The sequence below is a fragment of the Dendrobates tinctorius genome, unplaced genomic scaffold (assembly GCF_039654945.1).
Source record: "Dendrobates tinctorius isolate UK_male_01 unplaced genomic scaffold, ASM3965494v1 ptg000116l, whole genome shotgun sequence".
NCBI lineage: Eukaryota > Metazoa > Chordata > Amphibia > Anura > Dendrobatidae > Dendrobates > Dendrobates tinctorius.
In genome coordinates, this window is record NW_027361784.1 from 1,832,833 (window position 1) to 1,855,306 (window position 22,474).

At 44.0% G+C, this 22,474-nt stretch overlaps 1 protein-coding gene across 10 annotated transcripts in view; it reads right to left on the reverse strand.

Annotated features, from left to right (window-relative positions):
- UBR5 (ubiquitin protein ligase E3 component n-recognin 5) overlaps positions 1 to 22,474 on the reverse strand; it is a 168,082-nt gene that overhangs the window by 117,931 nt on the left and 27,677 nt on the right. For 8 of the 10 annotated variants that reach the window (XM_073590087.1, XM_073590084.1, XM_073590083.1 and 5 more), the window contains exons 5-12: positions 18,977 to 19,096; positions 18,418 to 18,607; positions 7,510 to 7,669; positions 7,145 to 7,294; positions 2,509 to 2,720; positions 1,833 to 1,949; positions 1,570 to 1,680; positions 345 to 499 (exon numbers count right to left, since the gene is read on the reverse strand). In XM_073590087.1, coding sequence (XP_073446188.1) covers positions 345 to 499; positions 1,570 to 1,680; positions 1,833 to 1,949; positions 2,509 to 2,720; positions 7,145 to 7,294; positions 7,510 to 7,669; positions 18,418 to 18,607; positions 18,977 to 19,096 — 1,215 coding nt within the window. The remainder of the gene's footprint in view (positions 1 to 344; positions 500 to 1,569; positions 1,681 to 1,832; positions 1,950 to 2,508; positions 2,721 to 7,144; positions 7,295 to 7,509; positions 7,670 to 18,417; positions 18,608 to 18,976; positions 19,097 to 22,474) is intronic. The other 2 variants (XM_073590088.1, XM_073590091.1) reach the window with 1 other exon arrangement.

Here is a 22,474-nt window from a genome sequence, read left to right on the forward strand (position 1 = left end):
TCTGGATACACCGCTCTCCAGCTCTCAGTCCATGTCGCCCACTGGATCTGACAAGCAATGCCAGCCAGGCGGCTTCTGATCAGCAGCTGCAGCTTTTGCATTTTCTCCCAAGTAGATAAAAAAAACTACTCCACTTACATGTAAAATGTAGGCTGCAATTGATCAAATCAGCTGCAGCAGTCAAGCGACATTTCTTAGGTCAGGAACCCAGCGGGAGCCACAAAGCTGACAGCAGGATGAGCACCAGTTCAGGAGGCTTATACACACACACACCCCTCCTTGGGGCCATTAATATGCCATTGTCCTGGATGACGCGATGTTAATATGACAACCGATCTACTCACCACCAGTAGAGGTTGTTTTCCAGTTGCGCACATGTGTAAAGCGCACAGCAGTGTAGTGATACAATCTTCTCTCCCTGCAGCTCTGGAAACACTTGGGCTGTATGTTCTAATTTTGAAGCAACAGAGCTTAGAGTCTCATCAACCCATGTGGCCACCTAAAACAATATATAAAATACAAACCAGAATAAAAGATTCATGAAGATGGCGTGACAGACCTCAGTGAAATACCTTTATAAAAACATCTTACAGATGACAGTGAAACCCACACATTGGTCCTGGCCACAGACCGATGTCACATCTTCCCCACCAGTTATACACCTTTCAGATCCTGCTAATACTTGTGCGCCACATAAAGACATCAATTCATCAAGTAGAAGCCAAAGCAAAGAATTTATCAATCCCCCAAAGAGCATAACTGCGTCAATTCGTCCCTTGTGTAGTGAAAAGGATTGTAAATGGCCCAGTTATACACATGGGAAGACTCACTGTTAGGCTGTGTGCCCACGATGCGATTTTTAAGCGTTTGCCACGATTTTCGGTGCCAAAACGTTTAAAAACCTCGTACAGAATGCACCCCATGCATTCCGCACATGCTGTGCTAATGCTGCGCTTTTTTCAGCGGCGGAATCGCATCGCGTTCCCAGTAATGCCTTGCGGCAAGGACCTGTGATGACGTAGTCTCGCGTTACTCTAGCGGTCTCGTGTGATCACTATAGCAACGTGAGACCAACGTCATCACAGGTCTCGCAAGGCATCGCGGGACGTCGAAGGTAAATATACCCTGATTTTTTATTTATTTTTTTTATCATTTTTAACATTCTATCTTTTACTATTGATGCCGCATAGGCAGCCTCAATAGTAAAAAGCTGGTCACACTTGTTAAACACTATGCTTGACGACTGTGACCAACCTGTCACTTTCCAAGCGATGCTTCAAATCGCTTGGAAAGTGCTTGAATTCCGCATTCGAAAATCGCGGCAAAAACGCGAACATAATCGCAGTTAAAAAAAAGCGCGTTTTCTGGGAAGGAGTCCGGTTTAAAACGCTACGTGGGCACATAGCCTTACGCCATTTAGTGGTTGGTAAATAAGTCTCGTTTTGCATCTCACTGGAGCAGAGTGCCATCTTCTTAGCAGTGTACAAGAATCACTTTGTAACCTTTTGCTGAATTTCCACAAGACTTCACCAAGACTTAAAACAAAAAATAAAATAAATAAAACTCAACCTTATTGCTTTCTGTAGCAACCGTTGCTCGAATACTATTAGCGGAAAGTAGAACAATCTTCTCATTTGTCAGACCCAGGAAAGCAATTCTTGGATGATGAAGCAATGGATTCTAAGAGGGAAAAGAAGAAAAAAAAAGTCAACATTTCAAAACTATAAAAAAAAAAAAAAAAAAGTTATACAAACTATACAATCCCTTTATTTTAGTTTCATTTATCCCACAAAGAAAACAAGTTACAGACATGGTGGAGAACGGTGACAAACCTGTGGGTTCCTATACGGCTCTGACTCCAGCCATTTCCACTGATACAGCTCTCCTTTACTGCTCACTGCAACCAGCTCAGAATACAGAGCTCCAATGGCTATAAATTTAGTTCCATCCTTTGAACAAAAACAAACTTATTAAACAGACTGAAAAATCATCACCATGTCAAATACAGTCAGAAGTGAAAATGATACATACAGCCATGCAGTGACTTACAGTTACCACCGGGGGGAGCTCACTAGATGTAGCCCACACCATGGATTATCCAGTCACTGGGCTCCCGTCTCTGCTCCCATGTAGCCCGCTAGGGAGGAGCAATTTTTTTTTTATCGCCCCCCCCCCCCCCCCCCCATTACTGACTACTGGTTGCAGCAAGAGACAACCATGACCAAGTCCTCCAGTGAAGCATCTGAGAGAACCCTGTATAAAAAAGGGCCACCATAACCTTATGCACTGTATCCACCATTTCCTCCCCTCCTTATAGACACTGGATGGGGCTGCAGGACTCACTTGGGATCAATGCACTAAACATAATGATCGGTAGAGGTCCCAAGGAACCTCCATGCACATCCAATACAGGAAAAATGCTTGTGTGCAATAACCCCTTTAAGCACTAAGGCCTTTCCTAAGGGCTTATGTAGGCAGAGAATTTTATCAAAAATTAAACAACGATACCTTCTCCAGCCACCATTGCAGGTCTTCTCCGAGAGATACAGGGCTCAGTATAGGAGTGTTCTTCTTGTCCAGACTGGGCTCCCCTTCTTTACTGGTGGAGCCTCTTTCATTATCGAATGAGGCCCCATCAAGCCACCGCCTCTCGCGCAAGCGTAAAACTGACTCGCGTTCACGCAACAGCTCAGAGTCTCTTTCTAAGGGAAGAAGGAGAACTGGTATGCAATTGGGTCACACCAGTGGGATAAAAGTAAGCCAATCTCTATTTAAGACCCTTCTTATCTAGCAGCAACTTAAGCTTATGTATTGCTTCAAAGAAATGATCTCCATTACTACCATTTCTTGGTATTTAGGGTCATTTGACTAGTGCCATTTTTCACACACAGGAGTGGTTTGTGAGAGGTCATGCTTCTCTGCTCAGGAGGAACGTTAAAATAAAGAAGAAAACCCCACAATGATAAAGTAGCTCAGACACGCAGCATGGTTTAGCCCTAAATGGGATGTGTAATGCAACACTACTCGCTAAGAGGGTCATTGAGCACATTAAGGTTACTGGTGCCAAGTGCTTGTCAGTACAACTCTGTAATGGGCCAGTAATGCCAAAACTGAGGACCAATTTATGAAAAGGTAAAGCCAAGAATCGGGAGTACAAGAAATCATTCTTTACATATGATTTCTTACATAATTGACCATTTTGCTATAGTTGAGAAGTCAAAAGGGGTCATCTACAGGTGCCTCTCAAAATTAAAATATCAAAAAGCTAATTTATTTCAGTTCAATACAAAAAAGTGAAACATATATAGAGTCACTACAAACCGTGATCCATTTCACGTGTTTATTTCTGTTAATGTTGATTATTATGGTTTAGAGACAATGAAAACCCAAAAGTCATTATCTCAGTAAGTTAGAATACTTTATAACACCAGCTTGAAAAAAATGATTTTAAAATCTGAACTGTTCAGTAAATGCACTCAATACTTGGTCAGGGCTCCTTTTGCATCAATTACTGCATCAATGTGGCATGGAGGCAGCCTGTGGCACTGCTGAGGGGTTATGGAAGCCCAGGTTGCTTTGACAGCAGCCTTCAGCTCGTCTGCATTGTTGGGTCTGGTGTCTTACATCCTTCTCTTGACAATACCTCAGATTCTCTATGGGGTTAAGGTCAGGCGAGTTTGCCGATACTGCTGTTTTTACACCAGGTATTGGTACTTTTGACAGTGTGGACAGGTGCCAAGTCCTGCTGGAGAATGAAATTTCCATCTCCAAAAAGCTTGTCAGCAGAGGGAAGCATGAAGTGCTCTAAAATTTCCTGGTAGACTGCTGCGCTGACTTTGGTCTTGATAACACAGTGGACCTACACCAGCAGATGACATGGCTCCCCAAACCATTACTGATTGTGGAAGCTTCACAATAGACCTCCAGCAGCTTGGATGGTCTGCATCTCTACTCTTCCTCCAGACTCTGGGACCTTGATGTTCAAGGTCTAATGTGAATTATCCATAATCAGTGATGGTTTGGGAGCCATGTCATCTGATGGTGTAGGTCCACTGTGTTTTATCAAATACCCAAGAGTGACACCATTCTAAAAACTGCACATAAAGGTGCTCAAAACCACACAAGTTTAACCCTTCAGGTGTGTCACAGGAATTTTTGGAATTTTAAATATTTTTTTTTTTCACTTTTGTTCACAAAAAATTGACTTCAGATCCAATTTGTTTTATTTTACCAAGGGTAAGGCTAGTTTCACACTAGCTTTTTTTGCACTGCGTTTTTGCGCAGTGAAAACGCATACAAAAAAACGCATCATGCGTTTTGTATGCATTTGCTGCTTTTTTGCGCATGTGTTTTAACCATTTTTCTCTTAAAACGCATGCGTTTTTAAACGCAGACGTGCGCATGTCCATGCGCACATCTGCATTCCCATAGACTGTTTTTTGCGCATTCCGTGCGCATGCGTTTGAGACAGGTCGGACGGACCAAAAATGTAACAGGTAGCATCAGGCGCGCAAGGTGGCGCACACTACAAAAACGCATGCGCACGTAAAAGGCGTACGAACGCATGCACGCATGCAAACGCTAGACCATGTGCACACATGTTATCCCCTTAACGGCCGCCGATACGCCTTTTAACGGCGGTAGTTAAGGGTACTAAAACCACAGCGCCGTTAATTCACGGCGCTGTGATTTAAGTGAATAGCTCCCCCCAGTGTCGGATTTTCTCCGGGGTCTCAGCTGCCAGGGGTAGCCGAGACCCCAGAGAACATGAATCAGTCGGGTTTTACCGACCCCGCTTTTGCGATCGCCGTTATTAACCCTATAGCGGCGACCGCAAAAAAAAAAAAAAAAGCCGCGATTTTACATTTAATTTCTCTTTCCTCTGATGTGATCGCACATCAGAGGAGAGAGAAATAAGGTCCCCGATCGCTTTTTATTCCAGTTTTTGGGAGGCAGAATGAAAAAAAAAAAAAAAAAAAACAGCAATTCATGAGTTTTTGGGGGGCCATGAATTTTTTTTTTTGGGGGGGGGGGTAGTGTTCATACCGTTCCACGTGTGGTAAAACTGATAAAGCGGATTTTTCAGGTCAGTACGATTACAGTGGTACCTCATTTATATTTTTTTATGTTTTGGAGTTTTTAATACAATAACAGGTATATAAATTATTTAAATTTATATAAATTATTTTGCATCGCTTTATTCTGAGAGCTATAACTTATCTTTTTCGCTGATGGAGCTGTATGGCGGCCTGTTTTTTGCAGGAAAAGATTACATTTTCAGCTGTACCATGTTTATATCCGTTTATTGATTGCGTGTTATTCCACTTTTTGTTCGGCGTATGATAAAGTATTGTTTTTTTGCCTTTAATGGTGTTCACTAAAGGGGTTAACAAGTTGGACAGTTTTATAGGTCGGACACGGCGATACTAAATATGCACTTAAGAATTTTTTTTTTTTTTTATTTATTGCTGGAATACTGATTTTTTTTTCTAATTTTACAATTTAAATTTTTTTTTATTTAATTCTTACTTTTACACTTTGTCCCACTATGGGACACTCAGTTTGTGCAGCCTGATCACTTCTATAGCATGCAGATGTGTATGCTATAGAAGTTGTCAGCGCTGCAGCTCCTGTGCATTGACCCGAGAGACTTCTTCACGTGCACTGCGAATGACAGGAAGTCTCTCAGGCCTGGAGACCCAGATGTTGTCATGACATCAGGTCTCCATGGCAGCAATTGGGGGCCCGTGTCATGCCGCAGGGTCTACAATCCAAAGGCAGAGGGGCTGTCACAGCTGACAGCCCCTCTGCCTGCTGCCGGAACGCTGCGATCGTATTTGATCGCAGTATTCCAGGGGTTAAAGTGCCGGGAGCGGTCCGTGACTGCTCCTGGCACTTAGTGCCGGGTGTCAGCTGTAAGAATCATCTGACACCCGGCTGTACTATCCCCTCCATGGGCAATAAGGCCCAGGGCACATGGATGGGGTAGTATGTCATATGTCAGAAAAGGGTTAAAAACAGCAGTATCACTGTGCTTGATTGGCCAGCAAACTTGCCTGACCTTAACTCTACAGAGAATCTATGGGGTATTGTCAAGAGGAAGATGAGACACCAGACCCAACAATGCAGACGAGCTGAAGTCGGCTATCAAAGCAACCTGGGATTCCATAACACCTCAGCAGTGCCACAGGCTGATCGCCTCCATGCCACGCCGCATTGATGCAGCAATTGATGCAAAAGGAGCCCTGACCAAGTATTGAGTGCATTTACTGAACATACATTTCAGTGGGCCAACATTTCGGATTTTAAATTCATTTTTTCAAGCTGGTGTTATAAAGTATTCTAATTTACTGAGATAATGACTTGGGTTTTCATTGGCTGTAAGCCATAATCATTAACAGAAATAAACACGTGAAATAGATCACTGTAGTAACTCTAATACATGTTTCACTTTGTATTGAAAAACCTGAAATAAAATTAACTTTAATGATATTCTAATTTTGTGAGATGCACCTGTGAACAATGGATCATGAGCAACTAAGCAATTAGAGGGGCTGTCCAGTGAAAAAAAAAAAAAAAAAAAAAAAAAAAAAAGTATAAATCTGTAGTCACTGTGTGAGTACAGACTTGCAAATCCTCACATCGCTCACTCTATGCACTATTGATTCTCCGGTGCCAGGTGTAATCGCAAGTACGTGATTTGCATCTATACAGTCACATGCCAACAAGACGTGTGCAGCCTCGTTCAACACAAGTGTGACCAGACAAGTCAAGTCGGAATGTGGCACATCGCATACTTAATATCACAAGACCACGTACTCCCGGCAACAATTCCCACAGAACATAGTACACACTGAGGAATTACAAGTCTGCAGTCACTAAGGCTGGACAACTCCTTTAACAGTTTGCTGTGAGGTTTAGTAAAATGTCAAAAAAAAAAAAAAAAAAAAAAAAGAGGGGGTGGGTAACCATAATATTAAGCATGACAATCGCCTCTATAGATTTAATTGGCCCACCCAGAAAGTTTACCGACTGCAAAGAGGGTCTGCCATTGGCCAGCACATTTAAAGTGCAAAAAAAATAAAGTTACAACTATGACATTAAACGTGGCTAATTTCTAAAAAGACAAAAGGCACAGAATTACCTCTAGAGGAGCCTATCCTGGAAAGTGAAGAGCGCCGAAAGGATGGATAACCAAAGTAGCTAATATCTTCTGAAAACATAGCATCAGCATCAATTATGACACTTGGGTGAGCAGAATGAATGTCAGCATCCAGCAGTGACATAAGATCCTCTACAAACACAAGGATCACAAGCCGTCATTAAGCAAAATATTAAAAAACAGAATGCCATGAGACATTTCACTACAGTCACTAACACCCAGAAACAAGGTGACAGACAGACTCAGAATGTGACCACGGTGGTATTTCATCTAATAAGATTCGGCTTCAGGAAACAAGGCTACCTCTAGACGCAAGTAATAGACGGGACAAGCAAGTAAATGCTAACCTCCGGGTAAGTAGGACTCGCTGGCGGTGTCGTCTCCATCATCTCCGTCTTCATCATCGCGGCTTAAGAGGTTGTTCACTGCCAGATTCACGTCAAGATTGGTCCTCTGGAGTTCCCTTATGATGACACTTCGAGACTTGCCTTGGAGGACGACCTGGGCCTATAGTTGATTAGGGAAAAGTGCAACACAGAAGAAAAATTAGTTGTAAACCCAGAGGAATTCTCCTTCACTGCCTTTATACTGGTCATAACAGTATGAGGAATTTAGACAAAAAAAAAAAAAAAAAAAAAAAAACACCATCAAGCTAATCCAGGGAGATTTACTAAGCCAAATGCTTGCGAAGTTTGCACTGCAATTATTATTGTATTGGATATTTCTGCCCCTCTCCTGTAAGACACTGGCTTAACAGGATAGGGACACAAGACTGATCGCCGGTAGACTAAGCCCACGAAGGCAGAGTCCTCTCCTTTCCGTACCAGGCTGTCATTGGTAATGTGTTCTGTCATCTATTCATGATTGAAGAAAGCTTTGTAGCAAGATGCACAGCACTTCTTAGATGGGGCGGATTCATTAAGAAACCTCCGCCTCAATTAATTGGGATATTTGACTCCAGCTTGCCCTTTGAACACAGACCTTGATGAATCAGGGTCATGGTTTGCACAATAAGTGGATCAAGCTGCGACAGGTCACTCCGGCACTGCATTACCCTCTCGGGGTACATGGACATCAGATGTAAATCCAAGTGGTGAATCCCCTCTATGGAGGTAGAATGGAGAACAGCTCTGTACAAGAGGCTCCCATTATATATGTACCATGATTTATACACTAGGAAAATTAGGCATTTGCAAGCAGTGCGAGGAGGGCAATGTGTGATTTGGGGGCTGAAAATGTATTTTTAATTCATACTTTAGCCTTAAAATTAGTTATTCAGGTGTATGTAAACCATTTTAAGCCTCAAATTTTTTTTATAGCAAATTTGAGTGTGAAACTGGTGTTGGGGGGGGGGGGGGGGGGGAGAAGAGTGTGAAAAGAAGTGTTCACTGCAATGCTGATAAATAGTAGAAGGATCCAGGAAACCAAAATATATTCACTGCAGTTTATCTATGAACAGGATTCAAAGCCTGTATGCAGTGACAAACCACAAAAAAAAAAAAAAAAAAAAACCTGTCTCTTGTGGGCTTGCAGCAGCAGCTGACATTTTCCCTTCACCCATGACAGCACACCTGAGAGGGATCCGCCCCGCCAGGACAGGACCCAACTGAAAAATAAGGGGCGGCATCTCTCCCCCGCTTCAGTTGGGTTCCTGTCCTGCAACGGGATCCCAGTCTGACAGCGGCGGTGCCTGTCATGGAAGATGGACCCAGGGCCGTCCTGGCGCGGGAAGAGCAGGTCTGCTAAGGCCTGTTTCACACTTCCGTTTTTGTGTCCGCCAAACGGATCAGTTTCCGTTTTTTTGCCGCAAACGGATCAGTTTTTAAAAAACGGATCTGTTTTTTGACAGATCCGCGGTAACCGCTATGAGACAAAAACGGATCCTGCAAAAAAATGGCGGATCCGTTTTTTTACGGAAACCAACGGATTTTGACGGATTTGAAAAAACGGAAGTGTGAAACAGGCCTTAACTGCAGCGCCGGCCGTTGGTGGCCTGGAAGCGCAGTCCCCGGGGATCCTCCTGTAGGCTCCGGGTTCGTGCAGGTGCGGTAAGGCAGGCCTCGGCAGCGGGGCGCTCCTCCATGCCTCCCTGCGCACGCCCGATCCTTCTCCCTGGAACAGGGAAAGCCAGGGGCGGTTTCCGGCTTATGACGTCAGCGGCGCTGTGCACCCTGGGAGTGCGCCAGCTGACGTCACAGACGCGACGGCAAGATGGCGCAGCGCCAGCTGCAGTAAGAAGAATGGCGGCCTGCGGTCGCAGGGGGGAGGGGAAGAGATCACTCACCGGATGCACCTACTTAAAAGGAGGACGTGGAGCAGGGCGGCCAGGTGATACAATGGGGTCACAGCTGGAGCGTTCACCGCCTCTGCCCCCATCGCAGACCTCTGCACGTAAGCATGGCAGCCGTTCAAGCGGCAAAAATAGTAGCCGCCCGAGCCACAGATCGAGAAATTCCTCGAGGTCGAGAGAGCGCAGACCACATGCTCCAACACAGCCTCAGAGTCCAGTACCCGACTTTGTGGGTGGTGAGTGATCTTCGTGAAAGTTAGACCAATATTAATAGGGTCCTTCTTGTGTGCTCTTTTTTCCTTAGGGAAAAGGCAAAAAAGCAGGGAGCAAGAAAAATAGAGAGTGTGCTATATGCCAGAGCCCCCTAGCGAGAGATGGGCAAAAGGACCTTTGCGCCAGCTATATCCAGCGAATTATGGCGGAGGAGGTGCCGAGCCTGGCAACTAACCTCAGATTAGTCATAAGGTCCAAGGTAGATTGCACACTTAAAATGTTATTAAAGAAAAAAAAAAAAAAAAAAAAAAAGTAGGAGAGACTCCCCAAGTTCCTCATCAGACTCCTCCTCGACTGAATATCAGGCCGAGCACATGTCCTCTTCCTCGGATAGTGATACTGGGGGAAGGCCATGTTTTCCGGTAGAGGATACAGATGCGCTCCTTAAGGCCATTATGACAACCATGGGCCAACAGAAAGAGAAAGCGACTAAGTCCCTAGAAGACGTCATGTTCGGGGGGGCTACAGGAAAGGAAAAAGCACACCTTTCCAGTTAATGAGAAAATCCAGGTGCTCATTGAAAGAGTGGAAGAAGCCAGAAAGATCAGGTAGTCTTCCTTCCTCCTCAAAAAGGAGATATCCCTTTGAGCCTAAAGATACAGAAATATGGGACAAGGTCCCAAAAATTGATGGTGCAGTATCCAGATCATCCAAAAGATTGGCCCTGCCCCTAGAAGACTCAGGAGTACTAAGAGATCAGCTAGATAAGAAAGCAGACTCCTACCCAAGACATACATGGGAAGCAGAGGCAGGGGGACTGAAACCGGCAATAGCCGGCACCTGCACAGCTCGATCCTTAATGATCTGGCTACAGCAGCTGGAAGAAAAAAAATTCACATCTAAAGTTTCAAGGGAAAAAATTTTGGGAGACATGTATCTTCTACATGGAGCAGCCGCTTTCTTGGCCAACACTTCTGCCGATTCCATGAGACTGACGGCAAGGGCAGCGGGATTATCAAACGCCGCAAGGCATGCATTATGGCTTAACCCCTTCACCCCCAAGGGTGGTTTGCACGTTCATGACCGGGCCAATTTTTACAATTCTGACCACTGTACCTTTATGAGGTCATAACTCTGGAACGCTTCCATGGATCCCGGTGATTCTGACATTGTTTTCTCGTGACATATTGTACTTCATGTTAGTGGTAAAATTTCATTCAAATAACTTGCGTTTGTGAGAAAAACGGAAATTTGGCGAAAATTTTGAAAATTTCGCGATTTTCCAACTTTGAATTTTTATGCCCTTAAATCACAGAGATACGGCACACAAAAAACTTGATAACTAACATTTCCCACATGTTTACTTTACATCAGCACAATTTTGGAACCAAAATTTTTTTTTGTTAGGAAGTTATAAGGGTTAAAAGTTGACCAGCGATTTCTCATTTTTACAACACCATTTTATTTTTAGGACCACATCAAATTTGAAGCCACTTTGAGGGGTCTATATGATAGAAAATACCCAAAAGTGACACCATTCTAAAAACTGCACCCCTTAAGGTGCTCAAAACCACATTCAAGAAGTTTATTAACCCTTTAGGTGCGTCACAGGAATTTTTTTGAATATTTAAAAAAAAAAATGAACATCTAACTTTTTTTCATAAAAAAAATACTTCAGGTTCAATTTTTTTTATTTTACCAAGGGTAACAGGAGAAATTGAACTGCAAAAGTTATTGTGCAATTTGTCCTGAGTACGCAGATACCTGATATGTGGGGGGGGGGGGGGGGGGAACGACTGTTTCGGCGCATGGCAGAGCTCAGAATGGAAGGAGCGCCGTTTGACTTTTTCAATGCAAAATTGGCTGGAATTCAGATTGGACGCCATGTCACGTTTGGAGAGTCCCTGATGTACCTAAACAGTGGAAACCCCCTACAAGTGACCCCATTTTGGAAACTAGACCCCCCAAGGAACTTATCTAGATATGTGGCGAGAACTTTGAACCCACAAGGGCTTTACAGAAGTTTATAACGTACAGCGGTACAATTAAAAAATCATTTTTTCCACAAAAATGATCTTTTCACCCCAATTTTTATTTTCCCAAGGGTAACAGGACCCTAAAAGTTATTGTGCAATTTATCCTGAGGACGCTGATACCCCACATGTGGGGGTAAACCACTATTTGGGCACATGGCAGAGCTCGGAAGGGAAGCAGCGCCATTTGACGTTTTGGGCTGGAATTGAGATCGGACACCATGTCGCGTTTGGAAAACTCCTGATGTACCAAAACAGTGGAACCCCCCCACAAATGACACCATTTTGGAAACTAGACCCCCTAAGGAACTTATCTAGATGTGTGGTGAGCACTTTGACCCCCCCAGTGCTTCACAGAAGTTTATAACACCCGGGCGTGAAAATAAAAAATTCCTATTTTTTCCACAAACATGATCTTTTAATCACCATTTTTTTATTTTCCCAAGGGTACCAGGAGAAATTGGATCCCAAAAGTTGTTGTCCAATTTGTCCCGAGTACGCTGACACCCCATATGTGGGAGAAAACTACTGTATGGGCACACGTCGGGGCTCGGAAGGGAAGTAGTGACGTTTTGGAATGCAGACTTTGATGGAATGGTCTGCAGGTGTCATGTTGCCTTTGGAGAGCCCCTAATGTACCTAAACAGTGGAAACCCCCCACAAATGACACCATTTTGTATACTAGACCCCCCAAGGAACTTATCTAGATGTGTGGTGAGCACTTTGAACCCCCAAGTGCTTCACAGAAGTTTAACACTCGGACGTGAAAATAAAAAAAAATCATTTTTTTCCACAAAAATGATATTTTTGCCCCCAATTTTTTATTTTCCTAAGGGTAACAGGAGAAATTGGACCCCAAAAATTGTTTTGCAATTTGTCCTGAGTAGGCTGATACCCTACATGTGGGGGTAAAACACTGTTTGGGCGCATAGCAGAGCTTGGAAGGGAAGGAGCACCATTTGACTTTTTCAACTCAGAATTGGCTGGAATTGAGATCAGACGCCATGTTGCATTTGGAGAGCCCCTGATGTGCCCAAACAGTGGAAACCCCCAATTCTAACTCCAACCCGAACCCCAACACGCCCCTAACCCTAACCTAACCCTACCCCAACACACCCCTAGCCCTAACGGAAAAATGGAAATACATTTTTTTAATTTTATTATTTTTCCCTAACTAAGGGGGTGATAACGGGGGGTTTGATTTACTATCTATGGCGGTTTTTATGTTTGGCGGCTGTCGCACGCTAAAAGACGCTTTTTATTGTAAAAATAGTTTTTGCATCACCACATATTGAGAGCTATAATTTTTCCGTATTTTGACCCACCGAGTCATGTGAGGTCTTATTTTTTGCGGGACAAATTGACGTTTTTATTGGTACCATTTTCGGGCACGTGAAATTTTTTGATCGCTTTTTACTCCGATTTTTGGGACGCAGAATGAACAAAAACCAGCGTTTCATGAATTTCTTTTGGGGGGGGGGGGGGGGGTGCGTTTACACCGTTCCACGTGCGGTAAAATTGATAAAGCGGTTTTATTCTTCGGGTCAGTACGGTTACAGCGATACCTCATTTAGGTCGTTTATGTTTGTCGGTTTTATGCAATGAAAACTATTTTATATAAAAAAAATAATTATTTTTGCATCGCTTTATTCAGCGAGCTATAACTATTTTTTCGCTGATGATGCTGTGTGGCGGCTCATTTTTTGCGGGACAAGATGACGTTTTCAGCGGTACCATGGATATTTATATGCGTCTTTTTGATCGCGCGTTATTACACTTTTTGTTTGGCGGTATGATAATAAATTATTATTTTTTGCTTCGTTTTTTATTTTTATTTTTTAAGGGGTTCGCTAAAGGGGTTAACTAATGGGACAGTTTTATAGGGCGGGTCGTTACGGACGCGGCGATACCCAATATGTGTACTTTTGTTTTTTTTTATTATTTCCAAAAAATGGATTTATTGGGGGAATATTTTTTTTTTTTTTTCTAATTTATTTGGCGATTATTATTTTTACACTTTTATTTTTTTTTTTACTTTATTAAATAGTCCCAGGTGGGACATCGCTGATCTGTCACATCACAGATCACTGACAGATCAGCGATCTGACACAGGCACTGCAGAAGGCTTCCTCATGCCTGCGCTTTGCAGGCACTGAGGAAGCCAGCTTCCGAAGGCCCCCGTCACCATCTTGGATTCGCGGGCCTGGAGGAAGGAAGGGAGTCCCCCGCAGCAGCGCTGCACATTGCACTGCCGTGGGGGGCTCAGGGAAGCACGGAGGGAGCCCCCTCCCTGCCGATGCTTCCCTTTAACCCCTGGTACACCGCGATCGTGTTTGATCACGGTGTGCAAGGGGTTAACGAGTCGGGGGGGCGGTCCGTGACCTCCCCTGACACATTGTGCCGGGTGTCAGCTGTGATAATCAGCTGACACCCGGCCGCGATCAGCGGCGCTCACCACGTGGGCACCGCTGATCGCACCGACGTACTATCCCGTCCCCGGTCATACGGGCCCGGGTACCGTGGACGGGATAGTACGTCGGATGGCAGGAAGGGGTTAAAGGCTGTCCTTGAGAGCTACAGTCAAAAGCTAAATTGTGCTCTCTTCTGTGTGATGGACAATTTCTGTTCGGGAAAAATTTGGACGACATCCTTGAATAAGCGGGTGATCGAAAGAAGGGCTTCCCTAGGTTTCCTGGAGATCAAAGAAGACCGCCCTTTCGGAGGGGAAAATTCAACAGAGGCCATCCTCCGGGGGATCGGAAAAGATGGGAGGACAAAAGAAAGTCTGGTTTCATGTTTGGCGAAGCCGCTTCACTCGCAAAGAAATCCCCACAATGATGTAGATATCCCAGTGGGGGGGGGGGGTACTGATTCTCTTTTATCAAGCCTGGGAAAGTATGTCTTCCAATACCTGGATTCTAAACATCATAAAAACAGACCTCAAATTTCTGTTTCTTCAACGGCAAAGAGCATCGTTTGTGGTGACCCCCGTCAGGAATGGGATAGAAGAGCAGTTGGCCCTAGAGGCAGAAATCCTAAGTCTGCTGGACAAACACGTTCTGACCGAAGTTCCAAGCGAACAGGAGAGAAGGGGTTTCTGCTCACCCCTCTTCCTAATAAAAAAGCCAGACCATTCATTCAGGACGATTATAAACCTCAGAGGCCTCAATCAATGGATAGAAAACCAGACCTTCAAAATGGAGTCAGTGACTTCGGCCATAAAGCTTTTACACCACAATTGTTTTATGGCCGTAGTTGACCTAAAGGATGCCTACTACTACCACATCCCGATCCATCCAGAGTACCAAAAATACTTAAGGGTAGCCCTCTACATCCAGGGCAACCTCAGGCATTTTCAATTCAGAGCCCTTCCATTCGGCACATCCATAGCCCCGAGGGTGTTTACGATGGTCGTAGCAGAGATGACAGCCTTCCTCCGAATCCACAACACGATTATAATACTCTACTTAGACGATTTTCTAATAGTGGGCAACTCAGAACATCACTGCGCAGAACAAGTAGAAAGGGTAACAGATACCCTACAGAAACTAGGCTGGATGGTGAACATCATAAAGTCAAGACTACAACCCCTAAAAAGGCAAATATTTTTAGGATTCATACTGGACTCGGAACAAATTTGTCTTTTACCAGAGGCCAAAGAGGAAAAAGTGAGGAATATGACCTTGACAGCCATAGACCAGCCTCACATGACCCGGAGAGGGGCGATGTCCTTACCTAGTATTCCAGCGGTCAGATAGGCACAATTTCATACCCGTCAACTGCAGACAGAAATCCTATCAGCAAAGAAATCGCTAAGAGGGCGTTTGGAAGGAAGGCTGGAGCTTTCCTTAAAAGTCAAAAACGCTCTCAGATGGTGGTTAGACAGGGCAAACCTAGTAGCAGGAACGTTGTGGCACAGACCAGTGTCCAATGTGATCCTGATGGATGCAAGTTCCTCGGGGTGGGGGAGCGCACCTGAGGGGACAGGCAGACCAGGGACCCTTGGAACACCAAGAACAAAACGCATCCTTCAACCTAAGAGAACTACAGGCAGTAAACAAGGTCTTAAAGTTTATTCCCAGCCTAGAAGGCCACAATGTCTGGATCATGTCGGACAACAAAGTGACAGTGGCATATATCAACCACCGGGGGGGGGGGACAAGGTCACACTCCTTAATGAACGATAACAAAATTTCAGAGCAGAACGACACCTACTCTCTCTAACGGCCCTACACATCAGAGGGGTAGAGAACATACAAGCCGATTCCTAAGCTGCAACACATTAAGGCAAGGAGAATGGGCCCTAAATCACTGTTACAGAAAATAGTACAACTCTGGGGAGAGCTAGTAATAGACCTCTTTACCAACAAAAGCAACAGGCAGGTAAAGAGATTCTGTTCACTAAACCCAAAAGAAGAGCCATGGGCGGTGGACGCATTGCAAATTCTATGGGATTTCAAACTGGGTATGCCTTTCCTCCAGTAGCTCTAATCCCAGCAGTGGTGAAGAAAATAAGAGAAGATCAGGCCAGGGTGATCCTAATAGCCCCGTTCTGGCCAAAAAGGCCCTGGTTCTCACTACTGCAGATGATGTCCCTCTCAGATCCATGGGTACTACCAGAGATTCCAGACCTGCTAGCTCAGGGTCCGGTATTCCACACAAAAGTCAAGGGGTTCCATCTGACGGCATGGAATTTGAGAGGTCACTTTTAAAAAACAGTGGGTTCTCCCCTGGGTTGGTGGCTACGCTGATGAAAAGTAGAAAGCTAGTAACAACTAACATACGGTAGAACATGGAATAAGTTTCTGCAGTCCCTAGGGAAGCCATTGGACCAAGAACCCCCGATCAAGGCCATCTTAGAGTTCTTACAAGGCAGGGCTACAACTAGGCCTAGCAGTAAATAAACTTAAAGTACAGGTTTCAGCACTAGGCGCATTATATATAACTGCAACATAGCAGCAAACAGATGGGTGGCCAAATTCATTAAATCCTGCCAGAGGTCTAAACCAATCCCATTACCAAAAATAGCTCCCTGGGATTTAAAACTTGTGTTAGAAGCTCTCACGAAAGAGCCATTTGAACCGGTGCAACTACCACCAGTAAAATCTCACCCTAAAGACCATTATTTTAGTGGCCCTTACATCGGCCCGTAAAGTAAGTGACTTGCAGGCCCTCTCAGTTAATCCGCCTTATACCCATGTGTACCAGGACAGGGTTGTCCTAAAACCAGACCCTGGTTATTTACCGAAAGTGGTATCAGATTTCCATCGTAGTCAGGAAATTGTCCTCACCTCCTTCTGTGAGAATCCAAAAAAACTCAGGAGAGGAGAAATTCCATAAACTAGATGTTAAAAGAGCCCTCTTAGAGTACGTATCAGTGACCAGCCAGTGGAGGAGGTCCCAGTCCCTATTTGTAGCCTTTCAGGGTGCCAGGAAGGGCTATGGAGTATCAAAAGGGACTATTGCCAGATGGATTAGGGAGGCCATTAGTGTAGCCTACTCAGCTAGCAGTGTTCCGATCCCTGACGGCATCAAGGCTCATTCCACCAGAAACGTGGCGACCTCCTGGGCTGAAAAGGCAGAGGTATCGATTGAGCGAATCTGTAAGGACGCTACATGGGCCTCAACCTTTTTTAAGCACTATAGATTAAATCTATCCTCCTCTGCTGACTTAACCTTTGGTAGAAGGGTGCTGCAAGCGGTGGTCCCTCCCTAAGGTGTTCGAAGTCTCCAAAAATCTCTCAGGTGTGCCGTCATGGGTGAAGGGAAAACCACCATGGTTACTTACTGGTAGCCGGTTTTTCTGGAACCCATGACAGCACCCGTATAATCCCCCCCCCCCTTTTTCACCATATGGGTGTGCACGTTAGTAGAGTGTATTTGTGTGATGTGGTGTTGGATAAACAAGTAACTAACCGGGAAGTCCTCTCAATGCTCTGCAACCAACTGAAGCGGGGGGAGAGGTGCCACCCCTAATATTTCAGTACGTTCCTGTCCTGGCAGGGCGGATCCCTATCAGGTGTGCTGTCATGGGTTCCGGAAAAACCGGCTACTGGTAAGTAACCATGGTGGTGTTGTGCTTCTACAGCGGTTGAGTGTTACACAGACCCATCAGGTAAGGACCTATACACACTTAATTGTTCTCGCCAACCCTCATAATATCCTATTGAGCTTTTCATTGCATTGCCAGCATTTTTTTTCCTACTAAATACACCCATAGGCACTTGTGAAGCAATCTTACTTGCCAGGAAGAGTTAGAAGGTGGAGGCCAGACCCTGTGCTAGTTTTTTTTCCCCCCTTTTTCTTTTTAAAATTACATGCATTAAGCTAATAAAATACACTGCATCTAGAGTTCATGTAAGAGAGTCACAGGACTCAGCCCATCAACAGTCAGTCTGTGGTCGCTTTGACGGGAGCCCCGAGAACTGACTCTTACCTGAAGGCATCTGCAGCACTTGATTAGCCATACTGGTACAACATCGCATGCCTATCCCACAGCAATAACGACCTAGCACCATGCCATTTAATCATCCCCAGCTTCTGTGTTGATGTCAGATAAGAGGCGGTTCAGAGATCAAGCCTAACGGACAAATTACTGACGTGGATGATTAATCGAACCACAGAAGCCAGTCTCACACCAACTCTACAGGCTGCTATTTAAATACTGCCAAAAAAGTTAAATAACGATAAAGGAGATGGACATTATTCATTAAAAATACCTGTGATATAAGCTCTTCAGGTATCACCGACGCTGGAATCACTGGTTGTGGCTGACTTCCCAGAAGCCCAGAGCCCCTGTCCCTTCCAGTACGAATGACCCGAGTCTGTCTACGAGAATCTCGAGCACCTGCGGAAGACCGACCAGAGGATCCACCACCACTTCCACCTACACCAGAGCTCCAGCGACTGCTAGAGTAGACAAAAAAAAAAAAATACAGGCAAAGAACACATTGATATTAATCTTATGTAACAATCTAAATGTAAAGCGTCGGTCTACATGAATTCACATAAAGCAAACGGTCACATTACCCTACGGCCTGCAACAATGAATAATACTCAAGACTGAATGCTCAAATATTCATTTAGCAATATGTCTATAAAATCACCTGAGCTACATTAAGACAGGCCACAAGTGTGGCACACTTGGGAAAAGATGTATTCATCCTCATTGGTTGCAGTTTCTCCTACGCACATTGAAAATACATATGTAACTTTCATGAAGAAAAAAAAAAAAAAAAAAAAAAAAAGATTTTCAGCCTTAACCCTATTACAACTTACCCAAGGGTGTTGCCTGCCAGTCTGCCCAGAGTCTCAGAACCAGACAAAAACCAGGGAGAATCACTAGTCCTGCCTGGCCTGGATGTCCTTCCTGCCCCTGAGCCACTGTTCAACTTTGAACTGAAAATAAAAAAAAATAAAAAAAAAAAAAAAAAAAAAAAGGCACATCAGTCAAAAAAGTAAAGAAAGCACCACAAGCTGGGACGTCAAGAAGCCTGGAACCCCAGGTACAAATAAATGCTCCAGGACTTGGTCTGGCAAGAAACCAGCCTAAGCAACACCCTTGGGATCTTGCTGGGAGGATTACACCCTATGTGGGCACATCATAAAACACTGCAATACAGTGACCACACAGATTCTCAGGTGCACAAAGTATGGTTGGCTCATTAAGCTTTAACAGAAGTACACAGTGTAATATTTGCAAAGATTCACTTTTTTTTTGCACATTTCCAGCAATGTAAGTAGGATTTGGCTTCTCAGAAGTCATGACAGATTGCAATGCCTGAGAGCGAGCTACATGGCCATGTGCATACTGTCTTGTACGAGTGTTTAGGTCACTGTTGTACGTTTCATACTTGTGTATCAAAAGACTTCCTTTATTCTGAGAAGATACTATTGTGAGTCATTACACAAGTAAATCACCAAGACTGTTGTATATCTGCTCCTCTCATAGCATAGTCAGTTCTACTATAATACCCTTTCCCCACACACTGAGTGTCCAGAGCAGTGTTCATAATCAGACTTTCGTCAGCGGTGCTTTAAAGTTGTTTTTACCAGAACTTATGCAAATGTGACTCATGTATGGACAGGCAGTGTAGGGGAGATGCAGTACAGCCCAGCCAACAGTGCTATGAGCAGATACAGTGGTTTGTAATGTGACACCACAAATCTCAGCTGTGCTGCCACATATCCAAAATGTACAAGTCTTTTGTGCACTAATCTCCCAGCAATTTCTAATCGTGAAGGTTATACCAGGAGATCAGAGCTGTATCATTACATCCGGCACACTGAGAAACCCAAGGTGGGGGGGGGGGGGGGGTGTTTCTTTCCCTGCCATGTTGCAGCCTGCCTACGATTGTACAACTTTTACAGGGAAAAAGAAAACAAAAAAAAAAACACGCCTCAGTGAAAGATTTTGCTAAATCAAGGTGGAATTTATCAGAAATAACATGTTAGCTGCCAAATATTTGCCAATATATCTGCAACTGAGGGGAATAAAGTGATGCAGTCGTTACATTTGGTGCCCAGTTTAAACATGAAACATTTGTCGAAAGGTTTTCTTTATCAATGGACAGACATTGCAGTGTCTGAAGATCAGCTGCAGATCGGTCATTAGATGGATTTTATCAAAACTGCAGTAAGCAGCTCGGTGACTTCTCTGGAATCATTGTCTGTCTCTACATCATGCTGCTCTCAGACTGTCAGCTGGTTTTTGCTGCCCAGACTGTTTAGGAGAGAGTCAATGTCAGCAGCAGGAGCCTCTACTAAAGCACCGACGCTCCAGTAGGACCATACAGTATAGTCTCCCCTTAGAGGGTCTCTACTAACATTTTAGAAAGATCTAGTAACAGGCCAATATAGGGAACAGCTCAGAAAAGACATCCGCCAAGCGGCTTTTCCCGGTCTTCAGCCAAGCAACAATCCAGGTTTAACCCCTTTACCCCCCCAAGGGTGGTTTGCACGTTCATGACCGGGCCAATTTTTACAATTCTGACCACTGTCCCTTTAAGAGGTAATAACTCTGAAACGCTTCCATGGATCCTGGTGATTCTGACATTGTTTTTTCTGACATATTGTATTTCATGTTAGTGGTAAAATTTCATTCATATAACTTGCGTTTGTGAAAAAAAAAAAAAAAAAAAAAAAAAACGGAAAATTGGCGAAAATTTCACAATTTTCCAACTTTGAATTTTTATGCCCTTAAATCAGAGATATGGCACACAAAAAACATAACTAACATTTCCCACATGTTTACTTTACATCAGCACAATTTTGGAACCAAAATTTTTTTTTGTTAGGAAGTTATAAGGGTTAAAAGTTGACCAGCGATTTCTCATTTTTACAATAACATTTTATTTTTAGGACCACATCACATTTGAAGCCACTTTGAGGGGTCAATATGATAGAAAATACCCAAAAGGGACACTGTTTTGGCGCATGGCAGAGTTCAGAAGGGAAGGAGCGCCGTTTGACTTTCAATGCAAAATTGGCTGGAATTCAGACCGGACGCCATGTCACGTTTGGAGAGCCCCTGATGTACCTAAACAGTGGAAACCCCCCACAAGTGACCCCATTTTGGAAACTAGACCCCCCCCCCCCCCTCAAGAAACTTATCTAGATATGTGGTGAGAACTTTGAACCCCCAAGGGCTTCACAGAAGTTTATAACGTACAGCCATACAATTATAAAATCATTTTTTTCCCACAAAAATGATCTTTCCTCCATCAATTCTTACTTTCACAAGGGTTACAGGACCCTAAAAGTTAGTGAAATTTGTCCAGAGTACGCTGATACCCCATATGTGGGTGTAAACGACTATTTGGGCGCATGGCAGAGCTTGGAAGGAAAGCAGCGCCATTTGACTTTTTTGGCTGGAATGGAGATCGGACACCATGTCGTGCTTGGAAAGCCCCTGATGTACCTAAACAGTAGAATCCCCCACAAATGACACCATTTTGGAAACTAGACCCCCTAAGGAACTTGTCTAGATGTGTGGTGAGCACTTTGAACCCCCAAGGGCTTCACAGAAGTTTATAACGCCCGGGCGTGAAAATAAAAAAAATCATTTTTTTCCCCCACAAAAATGATATTTTTGCCCCCAATTTATTTTCCTAAGGGCAACAGGAGAAATAGGACCCCAAAAGTTGTTTTGCAATTTGTCCTGAGTAGGCAGATACCCTATATGTGGGGGTAAAACACTGTTTGGGCGCATGGCAGAGCTTGGAAGGGAAGGAGCACCATTTGACTTTCAACGTAGAATTGGCTTGAATTGAGATCAGACTCCATGTTGCATTTGGAACCCCCCCAATTATAACTCCAACCCAAACAGTTTTTGCATTACCACATATTGAGAGCTATAATTTCTCCATACTTTGACCCACCGAGTCATGTGAGCTCTTATTTCTTGCAGGACGAGTTGACATTTTTATTGGTATCATGTTCAGGCACGTGACATCTTTTGATCGCTTTTTATTCCGATTTTTGGGACGCAGAATGAACAAAAAACAGCGTTTCATGAATTTCTTTTGGGGGGTGCGTTTACACCGTTCCGCACGCAGTAAAATTGATAAAGCGGTTTTATTCTTCGGGTCAGTACGGTTACAGCGATACCTCATTTGTCATTTATTTTTTCTCTGATGCTGCGTGGCAGCTCGTTTTTTGTGGGACAAGATGACGTTTTCAGCAGTATCATGGATATTTATATGCTTCTTTTTGATCGCGCGTTAATGCACTTTGTTCGGCGTATGATAAATCATTTTTTGCTTCGCTTTTTATTTT